Source organism: Bufo gargarizans, chromosome 2 (genome assembly GCF_014858855.1).
Source record: "Bufo gargarizans isolate SCDJY-AF-19 chromosome 2, ASM1485885v1, whole genome shotgun sequence".
Lineage (NCBI taxonomy): Eukaryota > Metazoa > Chordata > Amphibia > Anura > Bufonidae > Bufo > Bufo gargarizans.
The window spans coordinates 73,892,347-73,918,473 of NC_058081.1; the positions used below are offsets into that span (position 1 = coordinate 73,892,347).

Genomic DNA, 26,127 nt, shown 5'->3' on the forward strand with positions numbered 1-26,127 from the left:
TTTCTATAGCTTTTTTTTTTTGGTGGTAAAAACTAAAACTAAAAAAAACATACAAATGTATGTATAAGGGCCCTTTATGGTATCAAGCTGCAATAAATAGACAACCCAAGAACTGGTGTGGTGCTGTTTTTGAAAGAAAACTGTCGTTCTTCAGATCCCATCTTCACATGGGCAGCATTTTTAATCAGTGTTTCTAAGCTAAAACCAGGAGTGGGTCCAAAACACGAGAGACTTACATTTTCCATTGTACTATTTCTCTGTAGAGTCCAATCCTTGTTTTGGCTTTCATATACCGATTGTGAAATATGGACCAAAATACTGACGATGTAAACGTAGTCTCAGTCTAGGAACAATTTTATTTTCAGGATTTATAGTTGGGATCAGCATTTCCCCAACACATCGCTGCTTAATCTTAGTCTATGGAGGACTTATCACAAGACTTTGTCCATGCAATTCCATGGGTCCAAATCACAGAGTGACAAAAAAATAAATCAAATAAAGCGAACATGTCAGAGTTCACTCCATCAACCTTCACCTGACTGCTATGCATGACATGTAGAAGATTTTAACCCATTATTCTTAAGTATTTACAAGCAAAACTGCATTAACAACATTTACGGTTGTATGGGATAAAAAAATAAAAATCATACATGTGTACTCTGATTTTGTAAATGAGTAAACTGAACATCTGGAATGTTAGGCTCCATTTACAACAGAAGCCATGGTGCTGTTCAGGATGTTGCATTCATTTTACTGTCATAAGTAATGGAACCCCTGGCAGAGGCTCCGAACATCAATGTGAACCAGGTCTAATATAGTCAAAGCTTTTCTTGTGTGTCAGTATTTTGTCTGAACATCTAATCAGACCCCTGTTGAGCCCATAAAAGCCACACAGAATTGTTATTATATGAAATGACATTCATTCCGAGTTGCAGAAAAATACATGGAGACAGTTAAAGCATTTTTTATTTATTTATTTTTCTGTTTTCCTACAAAAGTCATTAAAAACAAGACATCTTAAAGAAAAGACATATGCAAATGTATATTTTCCAAAATAAATGCCGCTGTCAAAGATGAAGTATCAGGAAAAGAAAACGTCCCTTCCCTTGGATTTACAGTCTCACTTCAGAGAGAAAAAAGGAGTTTATTATTTTCAACAGTGAATAAAGGATACTTCTCCTTTGACAGAACCACTGAAATTCAGCAAAAATAAGACATACAGACCTCTCCAACATTATAAATATAGAAACAATTAAAGGCCATTTCTTTTAAAGCTTTTATATAGACCACTCAAAAGAAATAAGCCATTGACCAATAACCCAAAAAATGCCACTGGAGGGATTTACGATATAGTCTCAAATTTAGATATTTTTATTTATTTTTTACAGTAGAGTGAACTGCCACCAAGAAGTATTGCTAAATGAGCCCTGTTCAGTGTGAGAATGTATCCCCTTGATGACGCCACATCAATGAAGTTGCAGTCAGTTCCCTGGAGAGAGAACATTTTACAGATGCCACAAAACAGTGTACACGCCAGTTGTTTTACACCTCTTGCGATGGCATAAATGTTTCTGCATAGACACTCACCAGCAAACCAGTTGTCTGGTAAGGTGACAACTGCAATGAAATAACCTGAGCTCTGCTGGAATAGCAGTTCTAGAATGAAATCGATACAAACATTAACATTTACTGTAATTGTGAGAGCAGGAACAGCAAAACAGCAGGCAACTCACTTTCAGAATATGAGATCTTGGGAATAGATCCTTGTCTTTTGTACATCGAAGAAACAAGCAGGCTAATTCTTGCTGCAAAGCGCCTTGACAGAGTCTACACTGTCATAGACATCCAGCATACGTCAACCTGTACCATAGTTATCAAGGCTATGGTTACTTTTAGTGCAAAATTGCAGGAGTGTACAGAAATTTCAGGTCGGGAGAGGGAAATAGTTGAAGCGACAAAAAACATGAAAAATATATCTGCATTTATTCCCTTATTATCTCCAAGAAGGGTCACAATATTTTAAGAGAATTATATAAAAAAAAAGAAAGAAAATAAGAACCCTATGGATTTCCTATATTACATTAACATTGTAATAAGGAATACAGAAGCACAGATGGCAGTGTAAAGATTGCCTCTTGTGTATTAAAGCATCAAACCTGACTGAATAGAAGAGGGAAAATATCTACTTCCGCTCGGAAATCTGGTTTCCATTCAAGTTTAGTAGCTTGACCTTTTTCACATGCTGCACAACATAAAAAATTGAATGGTGACAATGCTGCTGGCAGCAACTCATAGGGTACATAGCACAAAGAATGAGATCAACAGGAAAATTATTAACCCTGCTTCTATTTTGGTTGCTTGTGTCTATTTTGGAATGTCAATGGGGTCCGATATTGCTGGGCTAGATTCAAGCTGAACTTGTTCCCGAAGCCTAGAAAACATATAAGGATAATCTTAGATGAAATTCAATTTGGAGAGCACAAAACACAGAAATGGGCAGATGAAAGCAGAACAAGTGGAATAAGTATCACATTACATACGGATTCAAACCAGAAACTGACTAATAGAAGATGTCATCTTGACCATGTTGAAATCGGACTAAGAGTACCTCCAATTACTCTTGGATACTGGTAATGTAAAAATGGGATTTAAATGATCAAGTCTCTGAAGATCAGCTACTAATGTCAATCCCAGTGTCAAGGACCAAAACCAGTAAAAAGAATAGGCGACGAGCTATTCCTAGTGTCATATCAGAGCTATGTTTGTTAGTCTCTGTTGCTGTGTATATACCTCTCAGATCCCTCCTTGGTGTGCTGTAATCCTCCTTCTCTATACCCATTAATTAGGGATGAGCGAACTTGTGTTTTCAAGTTCGACGTACAAGGTTTACGTTCTGCAAGAATTAGACCCATAGAACCATAACTTATGGTCTGTAGTAGCAGAATCAATAACGGAATTCTTAGATAACCCTAACCTTGTACGCCGAACTTGAAAACAGAAGTTTGCGCATCCCTACTCTTAATGTGATCGCACTGTGTATGGATAAACAATGGTTGAAATGGCTGCAGCTCTCACCTCTGACTTTAATCCACGAAGCACGGAAAAAAGGCCAGAACTGGGCCTAATAGAATATCCATAAGAAAGAGAGAATCCAGCTTCTTGTGGAGTAAAAAATAGTTCTTTATTGGCTCATCATATAATCCACCAAAATCACAGGAAAAAGATGTACAGTAAGTGCTGCATTCTGTAGCCCGAAACGCGTTACTGTACATCTTTTTCCTGTGATTTTGGTGGATTTTATACGATGAGCCAATAAAGAACTATTTTTTACTTCATAAGAAGCTGGATTTTCTCTTTCCACTGTGTATGGATGTAACAGACCCAATGGGAATGTGCAAAAAAGTCATACTAAGGCTACTTTCACACTTGCGTTCAGAGCGGATCCGCTCATATAATGCAGACGGTGGCTCCGTTCAGAACGGATTCGTCTGCATTATATTGTGTGAAAGTAGCCTGAACGGATCCGTCCAGACTTTACATTGAAAGTCAACGGGGGACGGATCCGTTTAAAGATTGAGCCATATTGTGTCATCTTCAAACGGATCTGTCCCTATTGACTTACATTGTAAGTCTGGACGGATCCGCACACCTCCGCACGGCCAGGCGGACACCCGAACGCTGCAAGCAGCGTTCAGGTGTCCGCCTGCTGAGCGGAGCGGAGGCTGAACGCTGCCAGACTGATGCATTCTGAGCGGATCCGCGTCCACTCAGAATGCATTAGGGCTGGACGGATGCGTTAAGGGCCGCTTGTGAGCCTCTTCAAACGGAGCTCACAAGCGGACACCCGAACGCTAGTGTGAAAGTAGCCTTACTAAAGAGGCTCTGTCACCAGGATCAATCCTATTAAACCAGACATACCGACTGGTAGGGCTCATCATGCTGAATAAAACGATACCTTTCTATTGTCTGTATGATAAACAGCTGCAGAGAGATCTGCTTTTTATTCATATGCAAATGAGCAATTGGAGCACCAGGAGGTTGGGGCTGAATCATTTGAGCACTGCTTTGTAACACCCCCTGTGCTCTGCACATTCCCCCTCCCTTTGATTGACTGTGCCGTTCAGTATTCAGCGCAGGTGCAGTAAGGAAGTCGGCAGCCAGTGAGCTTCCTTCCTTCACTATGCCTGCGCCAAATACTAAACGGCACAGGCGCGAGATTTTCCATGCACTCAGGGCCGGCAGGAGGATGCGAGCACTGCCTGGCCCTGTCAATCAAGACTTGGAGGGAAGTGACAGAGGAGGAAGAACTGAGCCTCTAGGAGCAGGAGCAACGCCCCGCTCCTAGAGGCTAATTAGCATATTATAAAAGTTACATTTATGGAGTAACTGGGGCATAGATAAAACTAGGAATAGGCTAGTTAGGTTCAGCTCACATTAGCACATCGCTAATGTCAGCCAGTTTAATTTAGGTATTTCTGGTGACAGAAACCCTTTAATGCTATAGCTTAGTCAGTGCTCCGGACTAAAAAAAATACCTAGTAGCCATTGGCTCCTGAACTGAAAAATTTAGGAGCCAAATCCAAACCGAATCAAAATTTTGGTATCGTGACAACGCTATGCCGATCATATCGGCGTAGGGTTGTTTTGATACCAAAATTTTGATTCGCTTTCGTCACCATAAAAAAGTATTGCTAATACCGCGCAAAAAAAAAAAAGCTGCGTGCATTTCGCATTTTATGAAACATTCGGCCCATAATAGAACAGTCCTATCCTGTTTTTTGGGGTGACAAGGTGACTAAAAAACGACGAATGCTCACCGCATAGGAGATATTTTTTTTATAATTTAATAGTTTGGACAGCGCTATGTAATATGTTTATTTATTTATTGTTTATATATTTTATATGTAAAATTGGGAAAGGGGGGGGATTTAAACTTAATATTTTAGGGTACTTTCACACTAGTGTTTTTCTTTTCCGGCATAGAGTTCCGTCCTAGGGGCTCTATACCAGAAAAGAACTGATCAGGTATATACAGACGTGGACAAAATTGTTGGTACCCTTTGGTCAATGAAAGAAAAAGTCACAATGGTCACAGAAATAACTTTAATCTGACAAAAGTAATAATAAATTAAAATTCTATAAATGTTAACCAATGAAAGTCAGACATTGTTTTTCAACCATGCTTCAACAGAATTATGTAAAAAAATAAACTCATGAAACAGGCATGGACAAAAATGATGGTACCCCTAACTTAATATTTTGTTGCGCAACCTTTTGAGGCAATCACTGCAATCAAACGCTTCCTGTAACTGTCAATGAGACATCTGCACCTCTCAGCAGGTATTTTGGCCCACTCCTCATGAGCAAACTGCTCCAGTTGTGTCCGGTTTGAAGGGTGCCTTTTCCAGACTGCATGTTTCAGCTCCTTCCAAAGATGCTCAATAGGATTGAGGTCAGGGCTCATAGAAGGCCACTTTAGAATAGTCCAATTTTTTCCTCTTAGCCATTCTTGGGTGTTTTTAGCGGTGTGTTTTGGGTCATTGTCCTGTTGCAAGACCCATGACCTGCGACTGAGACCAAGCTTTCTGACACTGGCTAGTACATTTCTCTCTAGAATTCCTTGATAGTCTTGAGATTTCATTGTACCCTGCACAGATTCAAGACACCCTGTGCCAGACGCAGCAAAGCAGCCCCAGAACATAACAGAGCCTCCTCCATGTTTCACAGTAGGGACAGTGTTCTTTTCTTGATATGCTTCATTTTTTCGTCTGTGAACATACAGCTGATGTGCCTTGGCAAAAACTTCGATTTTTGTCTCATCTGTCCACAGGACATTCTCCCAGAAGCTTTGTGGCTTGTCAACATGTAGTTTGGCATATTCCAGTCTTGCTTTTTTATGATTCGTTTTCAACAATGGTGTCCTCCTTGGTCGTCTCCCATGTAGTCCACTTTGGCTCAAACAACGACGGATGGTGCGATCTGACACTGATGTTCCTTGAGCATGACGTTCACCTTGAATCTCTTTAGAAGTCTTTCTAGGCTCTTTTGTTACCATTCGGATTATCCGTCTCTTAGATTTGTCATCAATTTTCCTCCTGCGGCCACGTCCAGGGAGGTTGGCTACAGTCCCATGGATCTTAAACTTATGAATAATATGTGCAACTGTACTCACAGGAACATCTAGTTGCTTGGAGATGGTCTTATAGCCTTTACCTTTAACATGCTTGTCTATAATTTTCTTTCTGATCTCTTGAGACAGCTCTTTCCTTTGCTTCCTCTGGTCCATGTCGAGTGTGGTACACACCATATCACCAAACAACACAGTGATTACCTGGAGCCATATATATAGGCCCAATGGCTGATTACAAGGTTGTAGACACCTGTGATGCTAATTAGTGGACACACCTTGAATTAACATGTCCCTTTGGTCACATTATGTTCTGTGTTTTCTAGGGGTACCATCATTTTTGTCCATGCCTGTTTCATGAGTTTATTTTTTTACATAATTCTGTTGAAGCATGGTTGAAAAACAATGTCTGACTTTCATTGGTTAACATTTATAGAATTTTAATTTATTATTACTTTTGTCAGATTAAAGTTATTTCTGTGACCATTGTGACTTTTTCTTTCATTGACCAAAGGGTACCAACAATTTTGTCCACGTCTGTATATCCCCATGCATTCTGAATGGAGAGCAATCCGTTCAGGATGTCTTCAGTTCAGTCATTTTGACTGATCAGGCAAAAGATAAAACCGCAGCATGCTACGGTTTTATCTCCGGCGAAAAAAACGAAAGATTTGCCTGAATGCAGGGAAAATAATAGCATTCTTTAATACAGAATGCATAGTAGAAGGTCAATATAATAAACATTTGTGGCGCAGTGCCGCTCCCCCAACACCCCAGTATGATAAACATTGGTGGCGCAGTGTGCCTTCCTAATATAATAAACATTGGTGGCACAGTGTGCCCCCCTCAATATAATAAACATTTGTGGCGCAGTGCGCCCCCCCCCAATATAATAAACATTAGTGGCGCAGTGCGCCCCCCCCAATATAATAAACATTGGTGGCGCAGTGGGCAGTGCCAATGAGGGTTAAAAAATAATTAACTCACCTCCTCCAATTGATCGTCTCCAGTTCTTTCTTCAGGACCTGTCAAAGGACCTGTGGTGACATCACATGATACATCACCAATGTTTCTTATACTGGGGTGTTGGGGGGGGGGGGGGGGGGCGCACTGTGCTACCAATGTTTCTTATACAAATACAGGAGGCGGTTGCCGGAATCAAATAGTTGGCACCCGACCTTTGTGACAGGGAGCTGCGATCAGCGGCAGTTAACCCCTCAGGTACCACACCAGAAGGGTTAACTCAACTGCAGCTGATCGCAGCTCCCTGTCAGAGGTCGGGTGCAGGCTATTTGATTCCGGCACCCGCCTCCTGTATTTGTATTACAGGTCAGTTTTCTTCATTGATGGCGCAGTGGCCACAGCCCCTCCCCTCCTCCTCCTGTCTCTCTTCTTATTGGCGGAGGCGGCAGCACAGGGGGGAGGGAGAGACTCCTTCGCCACTGCGCTGCTGAGAACAACATCGGCGGCGGGGCAGAGAACTATCATCTCCTGTGCCCGCCGCTGTATTCAGAGCTGCTGCGGCGGCGGGTCTAGTCGCAAATGGCGACAAGACTAAAAAGTCTTGTCGCCATTTGTAAATTCAAAGTCGCATTGGGGACCATTTTGGTCGCCATCTGGAGCCCTGTTAGTGGTATAGTGGTTTACCATTCATGAAGAGATTCCAGGTTTCGGTGCTCGAAATTCTCATTTGCATATGAATAAAATGCAGATTTCTCTGTAGTTGTTTATCATACAGACAAAAGGTATCATTTTCATCAGCCAGCTGCATAGCTGTGTAACAAACCCCCAACCCACCTAATGGCACATGCAGCTCGGCTGGACAGTGCTGCTCAGGTATATGTCTTAACCAGCACATAGTGAAAAGAGAGGAAGGCTAAAAGCTGAATGTTCACTGTGTGTCTAGCTCTGTCTCTGCCAGACAAATGGGAAAGCCATTAGAGAGATTTTTGAGGTGAAACATATTCAGAATTTTTTTTTCCTAACCATACAAAAACAACAATAAGTAAAACAAATAAAAATACTATTCTCTGGAGTGAATGTGAAAGTCTTAAAGCTGGCAGGTGAAGGGACAAGGACAGTAAAAGTCACTGCTGAAATAACTACATGTAAGAAATGCGCATGGCTTCTCCTTGTAAGATTTCTGATATTAGGTTTACAGAACACGAGCATGCTGTTATTAACAATGTTCCAGTACTTTTGCACTTCAGAAGAATTACAATGTTCTCTCCCCTCCTGCTGGCCCAAGCGACTACATTGATCTTTCATGCAAGTCTAAGAGGAAGTTCCCACAAAGTAGCTGTTCCCTTTGTAGACGACCTCTGCAGTGGTTCAGGGAAAACTAGCTATGACATGGGCTGGAGTTCCTCTATTCACTGTTTATATATATTTATCAGTATATTAGAAATTCTGTCAGGGGGACATATAGAATATTCTCAAAATGAACTCGGGGTAATATACATATTATGGACACCAGGAAGATACTGATGGGCACAACACAAAATAGACTCCAATAAATATAAGAAATGCAGGACGTAATGTCCTCATGGGAGGGCCTTGTTGTAACAGGCATATGCAGTTCAGCTTCCATACATTCCACAGGAGCTGACAAACTGGATACAGACACCCACATTTATTTGGCATTAGTACAGTATATGGAAGTGCACCTCCAACCTTTAGGATCTGTTCACACTAACGCTTGACTACTGTTTTACTGAACTGAAAAGCTAACGGACAATGATTGATGCTGTGATTTGCTTTCTTATTGACTTTACTCTTTTTTTCACTGGGTAGAAAATGGAAGCTAAGTATGGCCACTATGTTTTCCTTTCCGGTATTGAGATCCGTCATAGGATCTCAAAACACGCTTCATTTTTGTCCTCATTCATTGTCAATGGGAACAAAACTGAACGGAATGCTACAGAATGCATTCCGTTCCCAAGACGCACATAAAAGTGCTGCAAGTAGTACTTTTGAGTGTGTCATGCGATACGGAGTGAGACAGATCCGGCATGAAACACAATGTAAATCAATGGTGAATCAGTTTTCTCGGACACAAAATCCATCTTGGCAATTTTAGAGATAATACAACCGGATCCGTTTATAACTGAAATATAATAACGGAAGCGTTTTTTGTTGATCCAAAATGGATCCAGCAAAAACGTAGATGTGAATGTAGCCTATGTTGGAAATTTTCCAATAACTAATTCCATGGAAATGACTGACATTAAAGTGAAAAACTTTAGTGGGAACAGAACCTTCCAGGTGACTAGAAATACAGATGTGACGATGTGCATGCTATATTAGATAAGAGCTTTTACATAATTTCATCAAAATACATTACAAACATAACACAAACGGCATGGATCTGACAAGCTGAAAGGAAATGTACAAGCTCCTAGATATAATGCAGCAGTATGTGGCGTAAATGTGTTACCCTAATGGGTTGTCCCATTTGGACATTTAGGGCATGGTATACAACGGACCAGGGCATACAGAAAATAGTAAGCTCTGTAATTTAACATATAACATAAGTATGCTCCACAGAATCCACTAGTTATATTAATGTCCAGACCCGTGAAAGGTCCTCTTTAAAGTAAATGCAATAATACACTCATTGACCAAAAAAAAAAAAAAAACTGCCGCAAAAACTCAGCATGCAGTTACAGATATGTAAATGATTACAGGTGTGGTCCGATTAGGCACTGGTTCTTGCTGCTCTATACAAAAGGCTCTCAGAGGCTACTTTTTGGTAGTGTACCTCTTGGTGAGAGATCACTGACTGCTAGACATGCCTCTACGATGCATTGAAAGACATTTTGCCCAGTTGACAGACTTTGAGAGGGGTCACATCACTGAAATGAAAAAAGTGGGATTATCATTTCGAGGAACTGCCCACCACCTAGGCCATTCTGACCTAGCTGTTAGGAGGTGTTGGAAGCAGAAGTTACAGGATGCCCCAGGCACTTAGCAGTAGGAAAATTTGGTTTCATGTGCACCTACATGTTCTGCCATTGACAGCCAGCCACCATCACCTTTGTTTGCAATGATGTCGTGAACTAGAAGCTTGGACTGCTGAGAAATGGAACCGTATCATGTTTAGCAACGAATCGAGGTTCAGTTTGGGATGACAGTTGGGTTAGAGTATGGAGGCCTGGTGGTGAGCGCTTCAATCCTTCCTTTTCTATAAAGCGACACACTGCCCCAAATGCCGGAGTGATAATCTAGGGAGCAATTGCATACGACAGTCGGTTGCCTCTTATGCCAGGACTTCCATCTGGCATTCTTCAGCAGAATAATGCTCACCACACAGCAACAGTTTGCCAGGAATGTCTTCCCAAGATTGCAACACTTCCTTGGCCTGCCCAGTTGCCAGATTTATCGCCAATCGAACATTTATGGGAACAGCTGGGATCTAGAGACCCAGCTTCATAATCTGTGGACAAATGTGCTGCAGAATACCATACGGAACCTGTATGCCTCCGTGCTCAACCATATCATCTTGTATCCAGGCTAGAGGTAGCCCAGCAGGGTACAAGAGCCTTCTTTGTATTGTACAGTTTTCCCCAATAAATGTATCCTTTTACTCTAATATTATAATCACTTACATATATCATCGTTACATTCACACATATAAAGTGTCATTACATTCCAACAACTCCTTTTAGGTGCAGTTTTTTATTATTATTATTATTTTATTTTTTTGCAATGAGTGTTTTTGTACCTTCCTACTTTCTGGCCATAGAATTTGCAGTGCATTAGCCAATACAGTGTTTAACAGACATGTCCATGACCATTAACATAATAGAAATGTTACCTCTACAAGAGGTTATATACTAAGGTTCTCCCACTAGGAAGAGGCAGGAACAATTTCTTTCAGCTTGCCTTTACAGGTAATGGTCTCAGCTGTGACACATACTCTGCTAGCCAGCTGATGGGCAAGCAGATAAGCAAGAAAAAGAGAACATCTTGTGTGACGCAGACAACAAAGAAGTCACCAGAAGAAGCCCAGTCAGTGAAGAGAGATAGGGGCAGGAAGTAAAAGTGAAATTCTTGGAGCATGGTCATCTCCTTGCCTGCACCTACCATCGGTTTTAGCTCCCTGCCCTCTGCTCCACTACTCGTCTCTTTCATTCCTCTTCTACTGTTTTCCACAAATTCCTAGAATTAAATATTGGGCAAAGCAATTAATAAATGCTGAATAAAATTCAATAAAAAATAACCACAAACACAATTTAAAAACAAATATATCCTTAAAAGGTAATTTTTCACCACCGTACAGTATTACAACGAATCGACTTCGGATGAAGCAGCCAAAGTCGATTCGCTCATCCCTAATGGTAACCCTTAGGCCTCTTTCACACGGGCGTTGCGGGAAAAGGTGCGGGTGCATATGGGCATATATGGCCGGAATCATGCTGCCTGCTGGGGGGGTGGAGGAGACCGACAGTTGGACAATCATGTCCAGCGTCGGCCTCTACAAAGGACAGAGGATCAATGAGATCCTCTGCCCTTTGTCACCATCTCCGGTCGCGCCGGAGATGGTACGCCTAACAGAGACATGGGAACAAAGAGTTCCCATGCCCCTGTGAGTGGCTGACCTCCGGCACTGTAATTACAGCGCCGGAGGTAGGCGTCCGCTTCACAGGCGGGAGGATCAAAGGATCCCCCCCCCCCTGGAATCGCGCTCCGAGATCTTTGGGCCGGCGCAGTGACGTCACATCACCGCGCCAGTCCACGTGTTCAGGCCGGCAGTGCGCATGCGCACGGCGGCAATAGGAGGACTGCGAGCGGGCGCCGCCAAGCTTAAATAGGCGGGCGGCGCTCCGCTCAGCAGTCCGAAAATCACCACCGGCAGGAAGAGACATCATCCCCTGGACTGACGAGCCCCCCTGGACAACGAGCAGAACATTAAGTATCATTAACCCCTTTTCCCCTCCCTATACCACCAACGATTAACCCCTGATTCCCTGCATTACTCTCCTTCCCTGCACTACCACTGTCCCACCAATGTTTAACCCTTTAATTCCCTGACCCCATATTGCTAACCCCCTGATTTACCCTGGTCCCTGCCACCCCTGATTAACCCTGTCTAGTCCCTGCCCTGATACCCCTGCTGTGCCTACCTGATTTACCCTAGTCCCTGCCACCCCTGATTAACCCTGTCTAGTCCCTGCCCTGATACCCCTACTGTGCCTACCTGATTTACCCTAGTCCCTGCCCTACTGTGCCTTACCCCGGTCCCTGCCTTGTTAGTGTCCCTGATACGGTTTGTGGTCTGTTTACACCCCTGTAAGACCACCGTTAACCCTCGTCGTACCCCATAGGGATAGTATAGAACCAGGTGGGTGGGTTGTTATATACTTGTATGTGTGTATGGTATAGTTAGTTTGTGGGTGGAATTTGGGAACGTGTAGTGTAGTTGAGTACTGTATATTTAGTGCTGGATTGTTAGTATATTGTGTGCGTAGTGTATTGTATTAATAAATACTGTTATATTTGTACCCTTTGTGTAGCGTGTACTTGTTAGCGGTAGTGAGTTAGGCGCATGCAGCTAGTGTAGCGATCAGTGTAAGCATAGCGAAGGTATTGTAATTGTTATATAAAGGCATAAATAGGTGGAGTCATCACTAGACGGCTCCTCCTATTTAGGAATATTAATTATCGATATTCGCATAATATTGGTGATTAATATTCCCCCTTTACATGCACGATTTTTCCCCCTTTGTAATGCGTTTGCACGCGTGTGAGAAAAATCGGCATGTTTGGTACCCAAACCCGAACTTCTTCACAGAAGTTCGGGCCTGGGATCGGTGTTCTGTAGATTGTATTATTTTCCCTTATAACATGGTTATAAGGGAAAATAATAGCATTCTGAATACAGAATGATAGTACAATAGTACAATAGCGCTGGAGGGGTTACAAAATTTAACTCCCCTTAATCCACTTGTTCGCGCAGCCGGCATCTCTTCTGTCTTCATCTGTGAGCAATAGGACCTTTTCATGACGTCACTGCATTCATCACATGATCCATCACCATGGATCATGTGATGAGTGTAGTGACGTCATCAAAGGTCCTATTGCTCACAGATAAAGACAGAAGAGATGCCGGCTGCACGAACAAGTGGATTAAGGGGAGTTCATTTATTTTATTTTATTTTTTAACCCCTCCAGCGCTATTTGACTATGCATTCTGTATTCAGAATGCTATTATTTTCCCTTATAACCATGTTATAAGGGAAAATAATAATGATCGGGTCTCCATCCCGATCGTCTCCTAGCAATTGTGCGTGAAAAAAATTCACTTCTACGGGGCCTGCGTTGCGTGAAAAACGCACAAAATAGAGCATGATGCAATTTTCACGCAACGCACAAGTGATGCGTGAAAATCACAGCTCATGTGCACAGCCCCATAGAAATGAATGGGTCCGGATTCAGTGCGTGTGCAATGCGTTCACCTCACGGATTGCACCCGCGCAGGAATCTCGCCTGTGTGAAAGGGGCCTAATAGGTTGCAGCTGCACGAAGCACCTGTCTCTGCTTTTTTCAATATGCTCATGTGAACAGCCCCATAGAAATGAATGGGTCCTGATTCAGTGCGGGTGCAATGTGTTCAACCCGCGCGGAAAATTCGCCCATGTGAAAGGGGCCTTATTCAGCAGTCCTATAACTTCTAGGCCAGGGGGGCATTCTGGGGGATCAATCCGGGAGTCTTTCCTTTCATAAACCCGGAGCCTATGGGTGTACTCGGAGGTACTCTCGCACAGTTTGCTTATTTTAATTCTGTACTGTACTTTTTTTTTACCAAGGCCCATATGCAGCAAGAGGCCTTAACATGTCATCATCTCTGCTGCATTTACAGGGGTCCAACCAAGAGGTCTAGCATATGAGGAACTAGGGTTTTGGGAAACAAACTGCTTGGCGTCAAATTTATGAAATCTTCAAAGAAAAAGATTTTGAAAAAAATCTATTTCTCTGAAGCCCAAACAACAATCAATCTGGCATCAAACTCAGGAATGTGTAAAGAATAGAGGAAGCACCGCTCCCATTATCTGAAATGTCACATGATCACTGGGATTCTGGTGCAAAGTGGTTGCGGCTGGGTCTAACTAGCCTTAACCGTGCCAACTGTCAATGGGCAGACTTCCTGGTAACTGGCTAAAGGCTCATTCCGAAGAACGTATGTGTTTTGCGGTCTGCAAATTGCGGCTGGCCCTATGATAGAAATACCTATTCTTGACGGAAGTACAGTCCGCATCTTTTGCGGCCCCATTTATCAAACATGAGACATTTGATAAATGTCACATAAGGTAAGCTAATGCATACTCAAGCAAAACAGACTTCAAATACATGATAAGTTCCACCATTATTCGTATTTTGGGTGTGTGAAGTGGCCCAACTGCAGGTTGAAGTAGATCACTATGATGCTGTTAGTTCAGGTCTGTAATCTTGCCGTATACACACACACACAAACAGCTCACTGAAAAACTGTTGCTGAAGTGAATTATAGCAAAGCTAGCCAAGACCTGATTAAATGAAAGTGGCCATGTAATAAATGAAAATTTACAGTAGACAATGACAAATGCAAATAATTTCATTTAGGGTAATATATGACCAGACAAAGATAGCTAAAAGTATGGTAGCATTTTTACTATTTTTTTAGTATTCTAAAATAGCACAAGTTATGTGCATACAAAAGGATATAAAAATAAATCTGAATTATACATAAAAAAATAAAGTCACCAGCCATAAAATAAGGAACTTAAGTCATTAAACTAATGCGTGTGCAAAACAGACAACAGCTATTGAATATGTATGCCCAACTTTAGTTAAAAGATGGGAGGCAAAGAGTAGCCTGATATGTGAAGAGTCATCTTTCTCTAAAAAGACAAATTACAAAGTTTCTTATATTTGCTTAAACTATTCATTTATGGAAATTAAAGTTAGGCTGGTTTCACACGAGCGAGTTCAACACATTGAACTCGCAGCGCGTGTCTACGGAAGCTCCTGTACTGACGGGGTTGCATAGCATTATATTGATTCATGATGCTATGTAACCCTTAGGCCTCTTTCACACGAGCGTGGCGTGTGAGGGCCCGATAAGATGCGGGTGCATTGCGGTAAAATGCGCGATTTTTCTGCGCAAGTGCAAAGCGTTTTAATGCGTTTTGCACCAGTGTGAAAAAAATCGCCATGTTTGGTACCCAGACCCAAACCCGGACTTCATCACTGAAGTTCAGGTTTGGGTTAGGTGTTGTGTAGATTTTATTATTTTCCCTTATAACATGGTTATAAGGGATGATAATAGCATTCTTAATACAGAATGTAAAGTAAAATAGTGATGGAGGGGTTAAAAAAAAAAATATATAATGTTTACTTACCTGCTCCATAGCTGACGGTCTCTGTTCTATCTTCAGGACCTGGCAAAAGACCTTTGGTGATGTCACTATGGTCCAATCACATGGTTCATCAGGTCCTTAGCCGGCAGCTCAACATTACAGAAGAAGACAGAGATCCGCAACTACGCGATCAAGTGGACTCGGTGAGTTAATTTTTTTAATTTTTAACCCCTCCATCACTATTTTACTTTGCATTCTGTATTCAGAATGCTATTATTTTCCCTTATAACCATGTTATAAGGGAAAATAATACAGATCGGGTCCCCAGCCCGATCGTCACCTAGCAACCATGCGTGAAAATTGCACCGCATCCGCACTTGCTTGCGGATGCTTGCAATTTTCACGCGGCCCCATTCACTTCTATGGGGCCTAAAACGCAGAATATAGAGCATGCTGCGATTTTCACGCAACACACAAGTGATGCGTGAAAATCACAGCTCATATGCACAGCCCCATAGAAATGGATGGGTCAGGATTCAGTGCGGGTGCAATGCGTTCAACTCACGCATTGCACCCGCGCGGAATACTCGCCTGTGTGAAAGGGGCCTTAGGCCTTTCACACGAACAATACCGATTGGCTCGAGATGCGTTCAGTGAAACTCACACCATTTTGCAAGCAAGTCAGTTTTGTCTGTGATTGCGTTCAGTTTTTTCCACGCGGGGGCAATGCATTTCGATGCATTTTGCACGCGTGTGATAAAAAACTGAAGGTTTACAAACATCTCTTAGCAATCATCAGTGAAAGCTCCATTCAGTTCTATGCATGAAAAACACAGAATATAGAGCATGCTGCGTTTTTCACAGACCCATTGAAATTAATGGGTCAGCATTCAGTGCGGATGCTATGCGTTCACATCATGCATTGCACCTGCACAGAAAACTCACTCGTGTGAAAGGGGCCTTAGAGTTCTGGAATGTATTGGTTAACACTGACAGCATTATGTCGGTGTTATACAATACATTCCAGAACTCTAAGGGTTCCATAGCATCACAAATCAATATAATGCTAGGTGACCTCGTCAGTACTAAGGAGGTCAGGACAGGAGCTTTCACAGACACACGCTGCGAGTTCAATGCGTTGAACTCGCTCGTGTGAAACCAGCCTTACTCTAACAAATTGTCCAAAATATCATGAAATGACCTTAATCATCATGCCACCCTTGTGCAGCAGAGAAGAAGAAACTTACCATTAGAACCTTGTCCATGAAGAATTCTTTCCCTGGACTCCCATCATTATATTTTGTGTCAATAGCAAAGCACAAGAACAGGACATCCACCACCATTTCATAGATGGAGAGGAAGCAGTGTGCGACCAGAAAGGCAAATAGGCAGACAATAATGAGCGGCAATACCCATACTGTGTAGTCTCTCTGGTAGTTGAGCAGCAAAATTCCTGCCAGGCCAGTGGCACTCACTATCAAAATCTACGGCCAAAACAAAGAGGGAAAACCATTTTAGAGTACATTTACAAGCCAGATCAGCCACATGACAGGTTAAAATGTTTGATGCTAATTACACAGTATAACTGAAGGCTTTAATAGCGCTAACCCACACACCTCTAAATACGGCTGCGGTATCACAGCAGAACCACACAAAAACTGCTGCACCAAACATAAAACACTGAAAATATTCTGAAGGATACCGCGCAGTATCCTTCAGAATATTTTCAGGTTAAAATGTTCATTGAACATTCTGAAAATATGCTTCCAATGACTCGTGCATGTGGACAATCTTTTACAGCTGTCAGAAAGCACATTGGTTAATGGCAACTGAGAACCAGGCTGACAACAATACACTAAGCGGTGGAGGAAATGTTAACATTTTGTGCTGCAGCAAAATGTCATATTTTCTTTATTTAGCTTATAAAACAAACTGCGCAGTAGGAGGATTTGTGACCTGTAGAACACATAAAGGCTCATTTACCACCACCAGCAAAGGGCACAAACAAGATGACATCCCCAGCGACAAAGGATAGGTTTTGCTTCAATTAGTGTATTTCACAGCGGCTGTGTCTTAATTGTGAACAGGTAAGAAGGCTGGGAATATGGAAATACATATACACTTGGCCTAGTGCAGGCATGCTCAACCTGCGGCCCTCCAGCTGTTGCAAAACTACAACTCCCAGCATGCCTGAACAGCCTACAGCAGGGCATGGTGGGAGTTGTAGTTTTACAACAGCTGGAGGGCCACAGTTTGAGCATCCCTGCACTAGGCCAAGTGTATGATTTACTATAGAGGCTATAGCATTTATCAACCCGCTTCTTAGAAAGGAAACTGGACCATTTGACAAGTGTCGGTTCACGGTAGACTGCTTTACTGATCATTTGTGATTCATGCACCATGGAAAGAAAAACAACATAAAATGCCTTTCCGAGGTTTTAGTCTTGGAAGACAACAACATCGTTCATCACAGAAAGAGCTTTTGTCACAAGGGCTTTTCAGGAGGCGGCAGCCAAATCTACAGATCAGACATAGCTACTGGTGTATGAGACAAAATTAGTAGTCTAGTAGTGTGTTTTGCGCCTCCTCATAAATCTTTAAATGGGGTTTTCAAGATTTTGACACTGATGACCTATTCTCAGGATAGGATAGGTCCTCAGTATCTCATCGGAGGGGGTCTGACACCAGCCGTTTTGAGAAGGCAGCGGTGCTCCTGTGAGAGCTGTGGCCTTCTTGAAGCTTACCAAGCACAGCACTGTACATTGTATAGCGGCTGTGCTTGGTATCACGCTCAGCCCCATTAACTTCTATGGGGCTGAGCAGTGCCTGGCCCACGTGACACAAGAAGGGGTCGTCTCTTGGCCTAGGAAAAGGTGCGAGAAGGCTGCGGCGCTGCTGCCTTCTTGAACAGCTGATTGGTGGGGATCAGATACTGATGATATATCCTGAGAATAAGTCATTAGTATAAAATCTTGGAAAACCATGTAAAGAGGTTTTCTGATTTTATGGGAAGTGATATAGTTTTCAAATATACATGTATTTAAAATTTTGCTCACAGACCTTTATTATATCCATAATATAATAAGACTAAACATAGCATTCATCATGTGACCCCAGGAATTCAATTAACTTTCTTGCTATCTTTCAGCTAATGCACTGTGGAGCAGATCATCATATTATTAAATACTATTACTCTTTGCCGTATACAGTACTTATCATCATGTATGTCAGCATCTGTGTAGGAGTAGACCATTTTTTATAATATTACCTACAAACAGGCAGCCATTTTATAAAATCACCTAGAGACAGGAAGCCATGCAAATACACACAGTAATGTAGTATGCTAATAACCACAATAATCATTATTTCACCATTAGTCTTATTTGGTTATTACATGGATGTGTCCTGTATGCTGACACAGCACAGGTATGTCATATAACCCAGTTGCTTACTAATTGTCAGGGGTCACACGACTGAAGCCATGTTTCAGTTAGGCCATGGATACATTACACTGAACTGATCCATGGACTATATGATTCTACTGTGCAGATATGGATCAAATGCCTGATCTGAATGGTACTGTATGAATACAGAACTTTAAAATACATTTATATTTTTAGATTGTATGATTTCCTATTATATAAACAAGTAAAAAAATATGGAATGACCCCTTAATGGCCTGCATATTTAGGACATTAAGCAATTTAACTACCATATATTCTCTGGTCAGTAAGATTGCAATAATATCAAATTCAGACACATAAAATGTCTTATTATAAAAACTCTTAAAAAAAAAGAATTTGTGTCAGTATTCTAAGAACCATTACTTTTTTAAAAATTTTCTTCAACACAGCTGTGTTACTAAAAGTATACTATAAATGTGGGTGGCACTCAAAATATCTGGGGTAGCATATAATGATCACAATGTTAATGTTGCTGTTAAAAACAAATTTATTAATGTTATAAATATAAAAACGTTGGTATGAGTAAAGTCAGTATAAAAAATGAAAAAATATAAAAAGGGTATGGTGGGTCCACTTAAGATAAGGCAAAGTACAAAATATTCGAACAAAAGGAGAACATGATACAGAGGTAATAGATACTGCTAAAGTCTTAGAGTTATCGTTGTTGTCCAGTAGGGGGAGCAATTACATCAAAGAAATGGTTAGTAATCCAGATTCACTGGGAGTAAAAAATGTGATACAAAGTTACAAAGTTGTATATAAACTTCCCCTGAGATGGTAACTCTGTGTCAGTTTTGTAGCAATGCAGGTTAGTTGCTTTATCCTGTTCACTGCTATGCCACTAAGAAATGGGAAGTAAAAAGGTATATATTGCAAACAGCATATATTGAAAAAAGCAGAGACAGTTGCTTCGTGCAGCTGCAACCTGTTAGGCCCCTTTCACACAGGCGAGATTCCTGCGCGGGTGCAATCCGTGAGGTGAACGCATGCACACGCACTGAATCCGGACCCATTCATTTCTATGGGGCTGTGCACATGAGCTGTGATTTTCACGCATCACTTGTGCGTTGCGTGAAAATCGCAGAAAGCTCTATATTGTGTGTTTTTCACGCAACGCAGGCCCCATAGAAGTGAATGGGTCTGTGTGAAAATCGCAAGCATCCGCAAGCAAGTGCGGATGCGGTGCGATTTTCACGCATGGTTTCTAGGAGACGATCGGGATGGGCACCCGATCATTATTATTTTCCCTTATAACATGGTTATAAGGGAAAATAATAGCATTCTTAATACAGAATGCTTACTAAAATAGGGCTGGAGGGGTTAAAATAAAATAATGCATGGTGATGGATCATGTGATGGACCATGTGATGAGCGTAGTGACATCACCGCAGGTCCTTTTCCTCCTGGGCATCAAAGAAGACGACAGAAGAGAAGCCGGCTGCGCGAACAAGTGGATGAGGCGAGTTAAATTATTATTATTTTTTATTTAACCCCTCCATCCCCCATTTTATTAAGCATTCTGTATTAAGAATGCTATTAATTTTCCCTTATAACCATGTTATAAGGGAAAATAATAAAATCTATAAAACACCTAACCCAAACCCGAACTTCTGTGAAGAAATCCGGGTTCGGATACCAAACATGCCGATTTTTCTCATGTGCAAAAAGCATTAAAATGCTTTGCACTCGCGCAGAAAAATCAGTGAGTCACTGATGAAGGGACTTTGCGTCCCGAAACGCGTCTGCGAAAAGAAAGGGTCCACTCCATATCCAAGTGATCACTAAGGATTAAAAGTAAAGGATTTCTACAGTATCTAATACTTAACTGCCTCTTGCTTCATTATACGGAGCCTTTGGGTCACATGATCGGAGCCCTGAGTCACGCGGACAACTACATCACTATACCCGGAAATACATGCCGCTAGCAACCACGAGGAACGCCGACTACTACAACCACATACATCGCAGCGCCGATCTTCAGCCACGAGACAAGCAAAACACCACCGGAGAAGAATCGTCAACACAGGGAACTCTGCAAAGGGGAAGGCCAGTGCCACAGACTACGCGGGACGCTGCGTCTAGGCACATCCTCGGAACGGCATTATTCCCAGAAATGTGAGTTACCCTATTATCACTGATATTGAAAGGTGAAGTACTGTTCTGGCGACAATAATTTGATTGTGGCATATGAAGTAACATATTCGGCGACAGCAGCTGTATTGTGGTTTGTGAAACTGTTACCCTGGTGACATTTATCATAATATGGCGTGTACATTACGGGGACTTTCCGTTTAATCATTGGAATCACGGGCTCAAACTGTTGAATCCAAGCTGCTACAATTTAGCACCTCCAACATTGGGACTGTTTTTATGCATTGTTTTAAATATATATGTGCACTACTATACAGTCATAGTCAGCATTTGTATTTGAGGAGCCGTTTTATCACTTTTAGGGATCGAGTTGAGGAGCTGCTATACTATTTATCAATTAATTTTTATCTTTTAAACTATTTTAAAATCAATAAACAAAACATGTATCCAGTTGAAAAGGGAGTGCCTGCTAAATTTTGAATATTATTGCAGATTATATTTATGATGGGTTGGAATCTTGTTGCGTGATGCCTTGTAGAATCGTGAACTATGGTATATGTGTGGTTGGATAGGTGTGATGGTCCGTGTGAGTAAAGTGCACTGACTTGTGAATTAAGTGCAATGGAGTATTATGTAGCTGTGTATGTGTTTTGTTATTCTATTAATTGCTGGTCTTGTAGAATCAAAAAGCTAAAAAGTGAAGGGATCAATTTGTGGATACAATTGGTATTATCTTTGTTTGTTCTTGCTGTGTATTGCCTGATGGATTCATAGACTATGGTGTGTGTGTAGGGTTGGGTAAGTGTGATAGTCCGTGTATGTAAAGTGCACTGGTGTGTGGGTTAAGTACAATAGAGTGTATTGTTGATATATTTTATGTTTTTTTATTTTCTATTGGTTTCTGGTGATAGAATACTGTGAAAGAGTTTATCTAGTGAGTGTGATATGTATATGATAAATGTTATGTAATATATATATTATAGATTTTTATGTGTTGAGTGATTGTGGAACTGGAGATAGTGTTGAGATAATAGAGTTGTTGTTGTATGTTGTATATTTATTTGCATATTTTAGAATATATATTCTGTGTTACTACTTGTTTTTCCAGGATGAGCTGACCTTTTTCTTGGTACCATTTTGAGTTGCCTACAACTTTTTGTTCTATTTTAGTTTTTGAGGATAGGCATTCACTTTGCAGAATAATAATGTAATAATTTTACAGCTTGTATTTTTTTATGTGATTTACACAATTTTATTTTTCTAAAACAGTTTTTTTAAGGTTCATTCACACGTCCGCAAAATGGGTCCGCAACAGTTCAGAAATTTTGCGGAACAGGTGCGGACCCATTCATTTTCAATGGGGCCGGAATGTGCTGTCTGCATCTGCATTTGTGGATCCGCATTTCCGTTCCGCAAAAAAATAGAACATGTCCTATTCTTGTCCGCATTGCCGGTGTCTGTTTTGCGGATCTGCAAAACACATACAGACGTGTGAATGAACCCTTAATCACACTAGAGGACTTGAACATCAAAACTTCTAATCACTGATTAATAAATACTTTTGTGCTACAGTGTATTATACTGGCCATTGAACATCTGGCTGCAATAGCAACTAAAGTTGCACCGGGTATCGAAGTATCAATACTTTTAGACCCGGATCGATACAATACGGGGTCTTACTATTTAACAATACTAGGCTGTGCTAATAGCAACCCATGGTACCTCCCAGCAACCGCATCACAGGGGAACAAGGGCTGGGTGGCTTAAAGAAACCTCCCCCTGTCTAGCTGCTCAGACACCACGGTTTCTACTGATGGCTGCATCTAAAGAATTAGCCTGGATCGGATCCCGGCTGTATATTAAAACTAACTCCCACTGCGGATGGTTCAAGCTCACCTCCTGAGCCCAAACCACCCCCACACTATTGTGTATATTTTGCATTAACCATCGGCCACCAGAGCAAGGCATGAATGGCATTCTGCAATAAGGGGCTAATATAGTGTGCATAAACCAATTAATCAGGCACCGATTTAGCTGTTGTATTATCTATAGTGTGTGTATATGAAAATCAGTGTTTGTATGGGTTTCCTCTCTAGCTGAAAAACGTACTGATTATTAAACTTCCTGTGAAATAATCCCTAATGTTCACGTGTGGAAGCGAGAAGCAAATTGGATTGTGATATTGATGGGATTACAAATTTTGTACAGTGCAGCAGACTATGCTACTGCTACACATACGCAAAGGGTAATTAAAGGGGTTGTCCTTTTTTTTCTATTGATGACCAATGAGTCTGTATAGCCAGAAACTGCTACCTTATTTTCATATTAACCCCTTAAGGACAAAGGGCGTACAGGTACGCCCTTTTGCCCTGGTACTTAAGGACACAGGGCGTACATGTACGCCCTGTGTATTTTCGATCACTACCGTGCGGCTGGCATTGATCGGAACCCGGTGCCTGCTCAAATCATTGAGCAGGCACCTAGGCTAAATGCGCGGGGGGGTCCCGTGACCCCCCCCATGTTGGCGATCGCGGCAAACCGCAGATCAATTCAGACCTGTGGTTTGCTGCGATTTCTGCAGTTTCTGATCCCTGCGGTCTCTGACCGCGGGGATCAGAAACTTTAGGATTCCAAAAATGTTCCTGTATCACCCCCGAGTTATTTGAGCCCGGTGGGAGGTGCAGGGGGAGGGTTGCGGGCGGTGCGGGAGCCTCCCATTGAATAATCGTTGGCGTCTAGTGGGTATACCAGGGTGCCAGCACATTGCTGGCACCCTGGTATAAACGGCTGACATCTGTGCCGCGATGTCAGCCGTTTAACCCTTTCCATACCGCGGTCCGTACGGACCGCTGTATGGAAAAGGTTAACAGCTCAGGGAGCTCCCTCCCTCTCCCATCGGGGGGCTGCTGTGCCTTTGCAGCCCCCCGAATGGAGAGGGAGAGAGCTCCCAGGCAGCCCCCCGAAGCCCCGTCCTTACCCTTCCCCGTCTGCGCAGTTCTGGCCACTACTGAGGAAACGGGGAAGGTTCCCATGGCAACAGGACGCCTTCTCAGGCATCCTGCTGTCCATGGTTCTGAACAGATCTGTGCTGAAGGCATAGATCTGTTCAGACAAAGTGTAAGTAAAATACAGTACAGTACACTATATAGTGTACTGTATTATACAGACATCAGACACACTGGATCTTCAAGAACCAAGTGGGTCTGGGTCAAAAAAAAAAAAAAGGGAAAAATCAAACACATTTATCACTGATTAAAAATGAAAAAAATAAAATTCCCTACACATGTTTGGTATCGCCGCGTCCGTAACGACCTGATCTATAAAACGGCCATGTTACTTTACCCGAACGGTGAACGCCATAAAAATAAAAAATAAAAACTATGATGAAATAGAAATTTTGCCCACCTTACTTCCCAAAAAAGGTAATAAAAGTGATCAAAAAAGTCGCATGTACGCCAAAATTGTAACAATCAAACAGTCATCTCATCCCGCAAAAATCATACCCTACCCAAGACAATCACCCAAAAACTGAAAAAACTATGGCTCTTAGACTATGGAAACAGTAAAACATGATTTTTTTTGTTTCAAAAATGAAATCATTGTGTAAAACTTACATAAATAAAAACAAAGTATACATATTAGGTATCGCCGCGTCCGTATTGACCGGCTCTATAAAAATATCACATGACCTAACCCCTCAGATGACCACCGTAAAAAAATAAAAATAAAAACTGTGTAAAAAAAGCAATTTTTTGTCATCTTACATCACAAAAAGTGTAATTCTACTCTAGGGGTGCATCAGGGGGGCTTCAAATGGGACATGGTGTAAATAAACCAGTCCAGCAAAATCTGCCTTCCAAAAACCGTATGGCATTCCTTTCCTTCTGCGCCCTGCCGTAATACAGCAGTTTACGACCACATATGGGGTGTTTCTGTAAACTACAGAATCAGGGCCATAAATAATGAGTTTTGTTTGGCTGTTAACCCTTGCTTTGTAACTGGAAAAAAAAATATTAAAATGGAAAATCTGCCAAAAAAGTGAAATTTTGAAATTGTATCTCTATTTTCCATTAAATCTTGTGCAACACCTAAAGGGTTAACAACGTTTGTAAAATAAGTTTTGAATACCTTGAGGGGTGTAGATTCTTAAATGGGGTCACTTTTATAGAGTTTCTACTCTAGGGGTGCATCAGGGGGGCTTCAAATGGGACATGGTTTCAAAAAACCAGTCCAGCAAAACCTGCCTTCCAAAAACCAAACGGCGCACCTTTCACTCTACGCCCCGCTGTACATATGGGGTGTTTCTGTAAACGGCAGAGTCAGGGCAATAAAGATACAGTCTTGTTTGGCTGTTAAACCTTGCTTTGTTAGTGGAAAAAATTGGTTAAAATGGAAAATTAGGCAAAAAAATGAAATTCTCAAATTTCATCCCCATTTGTCAATAACTCTTGTGCAACACCTAAAGGGTTAACGAAGTTTGTAAAATCAGTTTTGAATACCTTGAGGGGTGTAGTTTATAGAATGGGGTCATTTTTGGGTGGTTTCTATTATGTAAGCCTCGCAAAGTGACTTCAGAGCTGTAGTGGTCCCTAAAAATTTGGTTTTTGTAAATTTCTGAAAAATTTCAAGATTTGCTTCTAAACTTCTAAGCCTTGTAACATCCCCAAAAAATTAAATACATTCCCCATATGTCTACTTCATGTTTGAATTATTTTGGGAATGATAAAGTCATCACAATTTTTGGGGGTATTACTATGTATTACAGAAGTAGAGAAACTGAAACTTTGAAATTTGCAATTCCCAATTTTTGGTAAATTTGGCATTTTTTTATGCAAAAAAAATATATTTTTTTTACTTCATTTTACCAGTGTTATGAAGTACAATATGTGACGAAAAAACAATCTCAGAATGGCCTGGATAAGTCAAAGTGTTTTAAAGTTATGAGCACTTAAAGTGACACTGGTCAGATTTGCAAAAAATGGCCTGGTCCTAAGGTGTAATAAGGCTGTGTCCTTAACCACTTCAGCCCCGCTAGCTGAAACCCCCTTCATGACCAGAGCACTTTTTACACTTCTGCACTACACTACTTTCACCGTTTATCGCTCGG

General features: G+C 41.5%; 1 protein-coding gene across 1 annotated transcript in view; it reads right to left on the bottom strand.

Annotated features, from left to right (window-relative positions):
- Positions 1 to 948: 948 nt before the first annotated feature.
- The window catches only part of LOC122929472 (choline transporter-like protein 1), a 179,468-nt gene continuing 154,289 nt past the window's right edge, over positions 949 to 26,127 (bottom strand). Inside the window, exons 14-16 of the mRNA XM_044283063.1 lie at positions 16,713 to 16,949; positions 11,213 to 11,287; positions 949 to 2,431 (exon numbers count right to left, since the gene is read on the bottom strand). Of these exons, the coding sequence (XP_044138998.1) occupies positions 2,408 to 2,431; positions 11,213 to 11,287; positions 16,713 to 16,949 (336 nt within the window). The 3' untranslated portion in view covers positions 949 to 2,407. The remainder of the gene's footprint in view (positions 2,432 to 11,212; positions 11,288 to 16,712; positions 16,950 to 26,127) is intronic.